Source organism: Saccoglossus kowalevskii, chromosome 20 (genome assembly GCF_978046115.1).
Source record: "Saccoglossus kowalevskii chromosome 20, keSacKowa6.1, whole genome shotgun sequence".
Lineage (NCBI taxonomy): Eukaryota > Metazoa > Hemichordata > Enteropneusta > Harrimaniidae > Saccoglossus > Saccoglossus kowalevskii.
This window is the reverse complement of record NC_140660.1, coordinates 18,472,451-18,485,580: the sequence shown is the minus strand read 5'-3', so window position 1 is coordinate 18,485,580 and position 13,130 is coordinate 18,472,451. Positions and strand designations below refer to the sequence as shown.

The window sequence follows — 13,130 nt, the reverse complement described above, 5'->3', positions numbered from 1 at the left end:
TTAAATTGTGCCTGTTGCAAAATTTATTTTTCGACTCGATTTTCCCGTCATTTTTAAATAGAGGTCAAAGGGTCAGAAGGTAAAACGAACGCCGCCATATTGCATCGCGTATTTCCAGGGTCTAACATAATTTGATAAGTATTGTGATTTGGTCAACGTTCTGTTATTTCAAGGTGAGTGTTATCATCTACTGAGATTTAAGGTTATTTTTAGTCCATTGTCATCGTAAACAAGGCCTGTTTTTTTTTGTTTTTTTTGGCGATTGAAATAGTTGCATGTGTCGAAATTCAAATGAAAGTATACGAACAAACATCGCCACCCATATTAGAACAAGGAAACGGCGTGATCGCTTAGACATCTCGCCAACTGTTGTTGTTACACTGTTGTGGACTATACCATTTTTTCATGGGAATGTCTGCGTAAAATCTGGAATTAAATTGACCCTTTACCTCGAGGTCGTACTCGTGCGAATTCTACAGACGTGTTATTAGTTCCCTAGTTAGGGATGGTTCATCACAAATTCTGGGGGGTGGGGTTTACATGTAAAGGAACTTTTAAAAATACTGTAAATGAATTAATTATTCACGGGGTTTTATTTTTTGCTATTGTCACTGATAAGGAAAATACGCCAAATTAAATCTATGTGGACATGTAGAATAACAATAAAACTCTTGTTTTCTTGACAAATTCGTAAAATTAAAATTATGATCATAACATACAGTTTTAGATTTGTTTTTTAAATCATTTTGCGACCGCAAATCCTTTGATGGGATAGCATTAAAACATTTTCAAATGATTGTCACTGTGCTTGTTGATTTTTTTGAATTATTTATAAAAATCTTAGAAATGGGTTTGTGGCATTAAAGTAAGTGTAGGGCTTCATTAAAAGCAGGAAATATTACTATGATCACAATCTTGTTTTTTCTTTTGATTATTTTTAATTTTAAAAATTTCACTATCAGTTAAAGCGAAGGAGTTGTCACCTGCGCATGCGTCAGACGACCATAGCGTGTCATTGTTTACAAACAAGCATCTACCCATGAGCCTCTGCATTTTTTAGCCTGTGTTGTGACTAAGTATTGAAACCTGCAAAATATATGTACCATATATTATAATACTGTAAAACATATCTTTTTCACGAGCATGTCTTTTTAGCGAATTTAGCTATTTTTGTCTATTATTTACCCATAATTCAGTGCATGTTTTCTTCTATCATTTGCCGGTTTCTGTTTTTAAAATATTTTTCATGGCTTTGTGAAATTCACTGTACCATAGTAATTTTAGATTTAAAAAATATTGTCTAAATTTTAGTTACTGTAAATGCATTATTTATTCACACAATTTTAATTTCCCTATTTTTGTTGATAAGCTAAATTAAATCTACATTAATATGAAAAATAACAATAAAACTAAGTGTTTAAGTGTTTCCTTGATAAATTAGTCAACTTAAAACACAGTGAATACCGGTTTGCCCAAAACATAAAAAATAGTGAAATTAAATGTCAGTGAAAATATGGTAACAGAATTAAGTTTCCAGCAAAGTACTGGTACATTCTTGTGACAAATTTTCATTCCCACATAATCTTCTCAGTGCTTTCAAGGATATTATAAAGACACTGCAAAGTATACACGAGGACAGTACAGTGGGAGTATCAACCAACACGCATCGGAGGTCAATGCGACAGATACTGTCTTCGTGCATACTTTGCAGTATCCACGTAATAACCTTATTATTATTACACATCTTTTCCTCCAAGAAATTTATCATGGGAATGACGAAGTCCAACACATTTAGAACAGATTTAGCGAACGTCTTTGTGTGGTGTCAGTCAAATGTTTGTTTTTATTATTAGAGGGCGTTTATATTTGGAATTTTCGTTTTCTAATATGGTAGGATGAACCCAGTGCAATACCCCAAAATTATGGCACGCTGTAAATGGTGTGACAGATGTATAATACTGTCGAATATTTTATTTTAGCTGAAATTAATTTTCTGAAAAGACTTTTTTGGTGTTTTGTATGGAATTTATTTTCACTTATTTTTGACGAGTTGAATGTAAAATATAGGGGAAAGAGTATATTTGCTGGATTTTATTTTCACTGAATCATTCCTGCAGCGAAAATAGTGAAAATAAATTCCAAGCGAAAATAAAGTATTTTACAGTAATACAGCATACATTTATAAGGGGTTGACCATTAAAATTGTAGGGGGGATGCTGGTATTTTCAAAAAAACTAAATCTATTCTGAAAATTTGAAAAAACAAACAGATCATGCACATAAGAATGCAAAAATGATTTTATCCTACATCATTATTATCCTGAAAAAAATATCTAGCTGAAAAGTAAGTAAAAGAGAAAAATTAATTTGCGTAATTTCTCTATCATTTCCCCTCCCAGAGTTACTAATAGTCAGCTCCTAATCGGTAAAATGCTAACATGGCCGTTGTATATTCGTGTCTTTCAGGTTCAAGGGTAGTCATGCCAACCTGTACATGTGCGGTAATTGGATGTACAAACAACACACACCGAATTCGAGCATGGAAAAGACAGCATTGTGAGAAACATGGCTGCAACTACGGTATGGGACGATGTATATGCGACCCACCATTCCAGCTGTATACTTTCCCAAGCAAAGAGAAGTGTCCGGACACATGGACAAGCTGGATCAACTGCATCAACCAAAACGATACATCAAGGCAGACTTGGACTCCAAACCTGTATAGTCGAGTATGCTCTGATCACTTTGTGGACAGTAAGCCAACTGAGGCAAATCCAAATCCGACATTGAATCTATCACAGTCCACAGTGTTGAGAAATAATTCAAAAATTAAGGATCTACTGACTGCCCCAGAGGTGTTGCATGGTGATTTGAGGGGATTTACTGGGAATATCTATGTACCAAAGTCTAACACTGCTGACACCCTTATAGTTCCAACCACATACACCCTTGGTAAGTACAAGTACATGTATATGTTCACCGCAAACATCACAGAGAAAACAAAGGCCGAAAACTTTCAGAAAGAGGTACATTGGGCTGATGGTTATTGAGACTCCCCTGAACAGTGTAACAAGATTAACCCTGCATGTGCAACATATATAAATTTGGCGATTCAGGATTACTTTAAAGTTGAGCTTGTGCTGTTTTCATCGGCTCTTTCCCCGGCGTTCCACAGCAGCTCGCGCAGAGCCCATAGAAATACATGGTACAGTGGTGCGCGTCTTAGCAACGTGGAACGTCTGTGATGTAGCTCCGCCCCAAGAATTGCTTTCGTTTCAGATTTAGATTTTTATTTGATCTGCTGTCCTCTACTGATTGTTCGTCAGCATCCATGGTCAACTTCATCTAGTATACATGTCAACTTTTTACTTTTTCGATTTTCTTCTTGAAAACTACATGTCTGATTACTTTTATACTTGGTACATTTCTATGTGCTATGGGTGGACCTCTCATGGTGATATCTTTAATTCAGTCATTTTGATGAATATTTTTGTAATTTTTGGTAAAAAGTGATATTTTCAATTTCTTGTTCAAAACCGCAAGCCTGATTGCTATGATATATAAAACATATAGGTATCTTGGATGAACTGATTTCAGATTTGTTAATTTCGTGATGATATCTTCAATTCTCTAATTGAAATGTGCATTGCAACATGTAACAGCGGAGTTATCTCATCCGAGAGGCTGTTGTAATTGAGATCACAGATTCATACATTATTCACTAATCAGAGATTGACTAGCAGGCTTAGCATTGTGCGCATGTTGGTTTTGAGAATTACCTGCACCACGCTCAGTGTGATACATGTGTGCACTAAATTTTTTTTTTTAGTCTCCGTTCGGACGATTTGTATTTGGCACATACATCATACATATCAGTGTGTTTCATAATCAGATCAAAGATGGCCGAATAACGGCTGTTTTTATTTTTGGCCATATTACTACTACATGGAACACGTGTTTTGATGTAAATAAACAATCTGTTGTATACGCCACTTGGAACTCAAGTTTCAAGGACACGCTCGCGACAACCCCTCCGCTTTAATATGACGAGCACAAAGAGAACTTTCAAAAATTTAACGGGGACTGTGTCATTTTCAATGACTTGTTTTTAAATGTTGTTGTGCCAGGCGACATTGAGTTGTCACTGTTGTCGTCTCTCCTGAATTTTTTTTTGTAAATGCTTGTGCTGACATATTGCATTTTGCCACAGAAGTTATATTCGTGTTTGGGACTACATGACTGTGCCATGTGGCCATCTCCCTATCAAACGGCAATTTTAATGCGCTATCCTGGCGTCAACCAGGCTCGGTCAAACACAAGCACCTGCAGACCTTAACCATGGTACCCCCAAAGTCGCATGCGTTAGTGAATGAATCTTGGCCAGTGGAATTGGCCTTCCCATTGAGCCTGTGGCACACTCACCCAGGGTAGGGGTTGACCCTTTTGATGTTCAGCCTAAGTTACCACTATGCTACCAGGGACCAGACTAAATTTTTACAATTTATGAATTTTATACACTCATGAAGACTAAATTTCCACCAAAGTCACTGACAACTAAAAGGAGAAGTTTTTCTTTTTCTTCTACGGCTTTATTCCAAGTTGCTGGGGTCGCTGGTGCGGATAATTCTTCCCCACACGTTTCTATCAAGCGCATCTTTCTCCTTTTTTCCCACCACTTTCAGGTCGTCTATGCAATCCTGCCATCTTCTTTTTGGTCTTCCTCTCTACCCTTTTCTAACTACCATGTTACGCATTGTGTTTCCAACATATGTCTCTTCCCTTCTCACCACATGTCCAAGCCACCACAGTCTGGTTTCCCTCAACTTACGTCTCAGTTCTGTAATTCCTAGTTTTCGCGTAACTCCCTCATTTTGGATTCTATCTAATCTAGTCTTTCCCAGGAAGAGAAGTTATCGCACAATATTATACATCTGTCGCCGTAAAGCCAAGTTACATTTATTTTTTTATAATAATTTTAATTTCTGTTTCATTCTAGATACTCAGGCAATAACACTTGAACCTAAAGACCCTATATTACAGACAGATGCTGGAGATGACGTGCACAACACAGCAGCGACACAAGTTGTACTTGACAGGAACAGTGGACTGTTCCAGTGCAATTATTGCGGTGACCTTTACACCGACCAGCAAGCGATGGAGGACCACGTGAGGATTCATGCAGGAGATGACTTCATTATTGTAAAGGAGGATGTTACGAAAGTGAGTCAAAATTTAGACGTCCCCAAATGTGACGATGAATCGAGATGTGATGACCGTGTTGAGAACACATCTTGGGACAATATGGTTCGGCGAATGGTTACGCATAAAGATGAGTATCGGTATCCAGCGTTAAATAGTGGAGTTGTAGATGAGGGTACGGTGCAGGAGGAAGGATTTCAGTTGAGTTTTCCCACACAACATGATAGCAAATGCCGCTGGAATTGTGTACCGGAACTGAAGAACGAATTTCGATGTGAGGAATGCGGGCAGACGTTCGAAAAGAAGATTTATTTAGAAATTCACCGTAAAGCGCACGAATCAGAAGTAATGCATCCGTGTATTAAATGCCCCAAGATTTGCCAAGATGATTATGCGCTTGATTACCACTGGACGACTGAACACGCGGGATGTGTTCAAGAAATCGTAAAATGCGAACACTGCGGTATGGTGTTCAATGATCGTTTACTTTGTGAAAAACACGAACGTGATCATACATGTACTTGTCAAGGAAAAACCGAACCACAAGTTTATTCAAATGGAAAGATCAACCCGGAAATTTATTTTAACGCTGATACGTCTTTTAAAATGCCAGCTGGTTTACAGTTCGCATCCCCCAAAGTTGACTCTGTCCAAGACGTAACATCAGCTCCCATGCAAATAACCAGCCCACTTCTTGCATTGCTACAAAAAGGTAATGAAGATGTTAACACAAAGCGTGACACTAAACTCGTTGGTGACGCAAATGTCCCGTTTTTTGCGATTGATGGACTGCATGGAAATAAGGGAGTAGATAGTAACAAGCATCCGTCTACTAAACCCATGCTTTTGGACGGGATGTCACCCATGCTTATGTCTGATTGGTTGAAAGGAAACGAAGAACGAAAAGCTGACGAGTATGTCGCTAAGCCAACTGGCATATCAAGCATAAATTCAGTCACACCACTGACGTTAGATTGGTTACAAGTACGCGACATGGACGCTGAGAACAAGTGTGGCGAAATATTCTGTTGCTCTAAGTGTCCAAAAATCTTTAAAGACGAAGACGGTCTAAGTGCTCATGCAAGTAGATGTCTTAAAAAGCGATGCCGCAAATGTGGAGACTACTTCACTCGTTCCGATCTGAAACATCATTTGAAATGTTGTGATTCGAAAGACTTGGATGATGTTACGATAAAAAAAGCTAAAGAAACCCTGATTGAGGATAGAAAGTTGGTATTCCTGCCAGAGATGGAGGGTTATTCACAAACAAATGTACGTATAGATATTGATTAAAAGGGTTATTCACAAACAAATGTACGAATAGATATTGATTAAAAGGGTTATTCACAAACAAATGTACGTATAGTTATTAAACAAAATACTGTTACTGTAGTCTCTTCATTACTAGCGGCACCACCAACGATTTTGGTATGTGACCCGTATCTCGAGCAATAGCGGCGGATAAAACACTATGTTGACAAACAAACTTTTTACAGCGCTGTCATGTTGCCATGATTGAACATATCAGCATTTTGAATGCATGATTGTTAGATTGTATAGGTAAACTATGATTAGGTGTGCTAATTAATTCAATTTTATTAAAGAATGAAAAAAATGTCAATTCTCGTCTATCTTTAAAGCGGGAGGGTAGTCACCTGCGTGTGAGTGGGAATTGAGTTCTAAGCGACGATAACCCATGCTAATAATATATGTATGTATGTAATACATCGTTTCTATAAACTCAATAAAACCTACGGGGAAGGAAAAAGAATATTTTTCTTTTTTAACGGGTAGGGGTGGGAAGGGTTCAAATTAGGGTGTGTAGGCGGTTTAATTGCGCTCAAAATAGAAGATTGAATTTTGTTGGAATAATTTTCAATGGCTGGGTGTCAGGGTGGGGGTTCCCATTTTCTGGGTAGTCTTAATTTTGGTCGAGGTGCGGTGGAGATGCTGAAACGCTTACGCCCGTATTGAAGAAGTCGCGCAAATTGCGATATGATCACCAAATCACGAGAGAAATCTACATTTCTTGATATCCTAATGAATATATGACATAATTCATACTCATGTTTTTGGTAGTTACTGTAATAGGATTAATTATTCACTGGGTTTTAATTTTGCTTATTTCGCTGACTGGAAAATGCGCCAAATTAAAACCCAGTGAATATGTAAAATTTAGCATTAAACTGTGAATTTAAAAACTACTGAATATGTCTGAAATGGTAAATCAGTGAAATTTTAACCCAGTGAAAATTAGTCACAATTACACCTATTACTTGTAATACACCCATGTACAAGTATGTGTACACGTATGTGTACACGTATGTGTACACGTATGTGTACACGTATGTGTACACGTATGTGTACAAGTATGTGTACACGTATGTGTACAAGTATGTGTTTAAATACCAGTGTTTTACCCTTGGTTGCCAGAGAGCTAGTATCGGTATTATTATGAAACTTAGTGCGCTGTTTTGTAATAGTATGTTGTCATGTACATTGTATTGTGGTAAATCATTCCATTTCATAGTATATCGTCAAGTTTCATAAAATATTGTCATTTCATAGTGAATTGTACATTGTATTGTATATATGACCTGTTTCATGGTATATTTTCACATTTCATAGTATATTGTCATGTATAATGGTATATTGTCATGTATCCTAGTACTATTATATTGTCATGTATCATTGTATATTGTCATGTTTCATGGTATATTGTCATGTATCATAGTATATTGTCATGTTTCATGGTATATTGTCATGTATCATAGTATATTGTCATGTATTATAGTATATTGTCATGTATCCTAGTACTAGTATATTGTCATGTTTCATGGTATATTGTCACGTATCATAGTATATTGTCATGTATAATAGTATATTGTCATGTATCATAGTATATTGTCATGTTTCATGGTATATTGTCATGTTTCATGGTATATTGTCATGTTTCATGGTATATTGTCATGTATCATAGTATATTGTCATGTATCCTAGTATATTGTCATGTATCCTAGTACTAGTATATTGTCATGTTTCATGGTATATTGTCACGTATCATAGTATATTGTCATATATCCTAGTATATTGTCACGTATCATAGTATATTGTCATATATCCTAGTATATTGTCACGTATCATAGTATATTGTCATATATCCTAGTATATTGTCACGTATCATAGTATATTGTCATGTATCATAGTATATTGTCATGTTTCATAGTATATTGTCATGTATCATAGTATATTGTCATGTATCATAGTATATTGTCAGGTATCATAGTATATTGTCATGTATAATAGTATATTGTCATGTATTATAGTATATTGTCAGGTATCATAGTATATTGTCATGTATCATAGTATATTGTCATGTTTCATAGTATATTGTCATGTTTCATGGTATATTGTCATGTTTCATGGTATATTGTCATGTATCATAGTATATTGTCATGTATCCTAGTATATTGTCATGTATCCTAGTACTAGTATATTGTCATGTTTCATGGTATATTGTCACGTATCATAGTATATTGTCATGTATAATAGTATATTGTCATGTATCATAGTATATTGTCATGTTTCATGGTATATTGTCATGTTTCATGGTATATTGTCATGTTTCATGGTATATTGTCATGTATCATAGTATATTGTCATGTATCCTAGTATATTGTCATGTATCCTAGTACTAGTATATTGTCATGTTTCATGGTATATTGTCACGTATCATAGTATATTGTCATATATCCTAGTATATTGTCACGTATCATAGTATATTGTCATATATCCTAGTATATTGTCACGTATCATAGTATATTGTCATATATCCTAGTATATTGTCACGTATCATAGTATATTGTCATGTATCATAGTATATTGTCATGTTTCATAGTATATTGTCATGTATCATAGTATATTGTCATGTATCATAGTATATTGTCAGGTATCATAGTATATTGTCATGCATAATAGTATATTGCCATGTATCATAGTATATTGTCATGTATAATAGTATATTGTCATGTATCCTAGTATATTGTCATGTATCCTAGTACTAGTATATTGTCATGTTTCATGGTATATTGTCACGTATCATAGTATATTGTCATATATCCTAGTATATTGTCACGTATCATAGTATATTGTCATATATCCTAGTATATTGTCACGTATCATAGTATATTGTCATATATCCTAGTATATTGTCACGTATCATAGTATATTGTCATGTATCATAGTATATTGTCATGTTTCATAGTATATTGTCATGTATCATAGTATATTGTCATGTATCATAGTATATTGTCAGGTATCATAGTATATTGTCATGTATAATAGTATATTGCCATGTATCATAGTATATTGTCATGTATAATAGTATATTGTCATGTATCATAGTATATTGTCATGTATCATAGTATATTGTCAGGTATCATAGTATATTGTCATGTATAATAGTATATTGCCATGTATCATAGTATATTGTCATGTATAATAGTATATTGTCATGTATCATAGTATATTGTCATGTTTCATGGTATATTGTCATGTTTCATGGTATATTGTCATGTATCCTAGTACTAGTAAATTGTCATGTTTCATGGTATATTGTCACGTATCATAGTATATTGTCATATATCCTAGTATATTGTCACGTATCATAGTATATTGTCATACTGTAGAATACTTTATTTTCGCTTGGAATTTATTTTCGCTGAAGGGATGATTCCGTGAAAATAAAATCCGGTGAATATACATTTTTTCCTATATTTTACATTAATCTCATCAAAAATCAGTGAAAATAAATTCCAAGCAAAACGCCCAAAACACCTTTTCAGCGAAAATAAATTCCAGCGAAAATAAAGTATTCCACAGTATATCCTAGTATATTGTCATGTATCATAGTATATTGTCATATATCATAGTATATTGTCATATATCCTAGTATATTGTCACGTATCATAGTATATTGTCATGTATCATAGTATATTGTCATGTTTCATGGTATATTGTCATGTATCATAGTATATTGTCAGGTATCATAGTATATTGTCATGTATAATAGTATATTGTCATGTATAATAGTATATTGCCATGTATCATAGTATATTGTCATGTATAATAGTATATTGTCATGTATCATAGTATATTGTCATGTATCATAGTATATTGTCAGGTATCCTAGTATATTGTCATGTATCCTAGTACTAGTATATTGTCATGTTTCATGGTATATTGTCACGTATCATAGTATATTGTCATATATCCTAGTATATTGTCACGTATCATAGTATATTGTCATATATCCTAGTATATTGTCACGTATCATAGTATATTGTCATATATCCTACTATATTGTCACGTATCATAGTATATTGTCATGTTTCATAGTAAATTGTCACGTATCATAGTATATTGTCATGTTTCATGGTATATTGTCATGTATCATAGTATATTGTCATGTTTCATAGTATATTGTCATGTTTCATGGTATATTGTCATGTATCCTAGTATATTGTCACGTATCATAGTATATTGTCATGTTTCATGGTATATTGTCATGTATCCTAGTACTAGTATATTGTCATGTTTCATGGTATATTGTCATGTTTCATAGTATATTATCATGTTTCATAGTATATTGTCAAAGATCTTAGTATATTGTCATGTATCTTAGTATATTGTCATGTATCATAGTATATTGTCATGTATCATAGTATATTGTCATGTTTCATAGTATATTGTCAAAGATCTTAGTACATGTATATTGCTATGTACCATAGTATGTTGCCATGTTTCATAGTATATTCTGCATCATATTTCTAATTTACTGCCATGGCCAGGTTTTAACACGTGAGTGATGTCATTACCATTACTATTGGAAAACAGGAAGTGATCTGTTGAGATGCATCATGGGAATTAGCAATGCTGACTCAAGGCCAGATTATAATTTGTTCTTTTGTTTTTTAATTAGTCACTTGTCAGTGAGGAGTGGTTGTCACAGATGATGGCTTTTGTGGTGAGTTGATTAATTTACGTTGAGCTTCACTTTTAATATCACAGTTAGAAACTCATACTTTCTCGCAGTCGGCAAAAATAAATATCGTTTTTACCAATATTGGTAAGAATTGTTATATTCTGCTGTTCTATAGTGAGTAACATAGGTCAGGGATTTTTTTAAACAAGGGAACAGAGGCGCAGCGCCCTCATACCATGGCCATGCGCCCCCTTACCCTGGGGAGCAGATCCTCTGCCAACCATACAATTCTGATTGACCAGGGATCACATGTGGCCATAGTCTTCAACTGTGACCTGTCTTATAGTAATTTTGGCCCCAAGGAAGCCATAGAATGCTCTATTTTAACTTAGAATTATCAAAAACTTCACACTCTTGTAGGGAGAACCCTATCTTCCCCACTTGGTGGCACCACTGAATTGCAGTGCTTCCTCTTGCAGTTTTTTTCCTAGAAAAAACCCTGTAAGTAATAAAGCAAATAATAAGTTGAAATTATAGATGAAAATGATACTCACTTTAACAAAAAAAAGTTTTAGGAAGTTTTTATGAAAAGGCAAAAACAGCAATATTAACAATTTGTTCACACCCACAATAACACGGTGAAATATTTTTCGTCCATAATTGTTTAAAAATTGTTATTTTCAGAAATATCAGACATCAACGACTAGAAAAAAAATTGCCAAGGATGAAGAAAATGATGCGCTTAATGAAGTCAAAGACGCGAATCGCCAGAAAACGCAACATACAAGTCAATGTAGTTGGAATGTACTGCCTGTTGACAAGAATATATCACGCTGTCACAAATGTGGTCAGACGTTTAAAAGAAAGATTTATTTAGAAATTCACATGAAGAGTCACAAAACAGCGGGTGTGCATCCGTGTATCAAATGTCCACAAATTTTTAAAGCGGAGTTAGCGCTAGATTACCACTGGGAAGCCGAACACGGAGGATGTGTTCGCGAGGTCGTTAAATGTCAGCATTGCGGTCTGGCGTTCAATGATCAAGCTCTTTGTGAGGAGCATGAGGGTAGACACGTGTGTACGTGTAAGAACAAACACAGCGATTGGAAATACGACATAGAGGTCGAGAAAACATTGAGGCCGCTCTTGAAGAGTCGTCAAAGTCCGGACAGGAAAAGGAATCAAAGTCCTGATGGAACGAAAACAAGTCCAGTTTGGCGATTCCGATGCGATGTCTGTGGGGATATGTTTAAAGAGCTTGGGCGATTGGAGACTCATATGCAACAACATAGCTCGTTCCCGTGCACGCAGTGTCCGAAGTTGTTCACTAACAAAATATCACTGAAAATCCACTGCAAGAGCTGCCATGTGAAAACAGTGCAATGTAAGTGCTGTGGACAGACGCTACCACAATCACATAACCGCCGAAAGAGTGCATGTATTTCTTGTGAGTCAAATTCTTTTAGGTTTACAAAAAAGCGTGCAAAGCAGCGGAACACCGATGACAGACCTAGACAGAGGAACGAATTCTCTATGAATAACGAGAAAATCATCTTTTTATCAGGGGATGTTTACATAGAGTTAGATAAATTGACTGAAGTCATTGGTGATGAATCAAATGAGGAAATTTTTAGGACAAGATTTATGTTACCATGAGCACCTTGGGGTTTGCATTTTTGGTTCTAGGGTGAAAACACAAAAACAGAATTTATTTTTTTGAATCCATGCTGAGAAAAATTTGCCTTTGTAAGACCAAACGGTAATACACTGTATGTCATGCAACATTGCATATATTTATGTAAGTAACGTGTAAATACAGTCAAACCTGTGTATAGTGACCATACAAGGGACTAATCTGTATATAGTGATCACCCAAGGTGGTCATTATACACAGGTTGTCTATACCTGTATATATGCCTTGGGACTGTCTAAAAGTGGTCACTATAGAC

General features: G+C 35.2%; 1 protein-coding gene across 1 annotated transcript; it reads left to right on the top strand.

Moving 5' to 3' along the window:
- The first annotated feature begins 67 nt into the window (after nucleotides 1-67).
- Nucleotides 68-12,918, top strand: LOC144347594 (uncharacterized). The gene is made up of 5 exons (XM_085494197.1): nucleotides 68-173; nucleotides 2,466-2,951; nucleotides 4,996-6,470; nucleotides 11,179-11,223; nucleotides 11,866-12,918. Exons 2-5 carry the CDS (start codon nucleotides 2,480-2,482, stop codon nucleotides 12,835-12,837), a joined length of 2,964 nt encoding a protein of 987 aa, XP_085350323.1. The 5' UTR covers nucleotides 68-173; nucleotides 2,466-2,479; the 3' UTR covers nucleotides 12,838-12,918.
- The last annotated feature ends 212 nt before the right edge of the window (nucleotides 12,919-13,130 follow it).

Excerpts from the sequence above, each read along its gene's own strand:
- LOC144347594 (XM_085494197.1), top strand. The coding sequence starts at position 2,480 with ATGCCAACCTGTACATGTGCGGTAATTGGATGTACAAACAACACACAC. Across the intron at positions 6,471-11,178 it reads AGGGTTATTCACAAACAAAT|TCACTTGTCAGTGAGGAGTG; the intron begins GTACGTATAGAT and ends TTTTTTAATTAG. Across the intron at positions 11,224-11,865 it reads CACAGATGATGGCTTTTGTG|AAATATCAGACATCAACGAC; the intron begins GTGAGTTGATTA and ends TGTTATTTTCAG.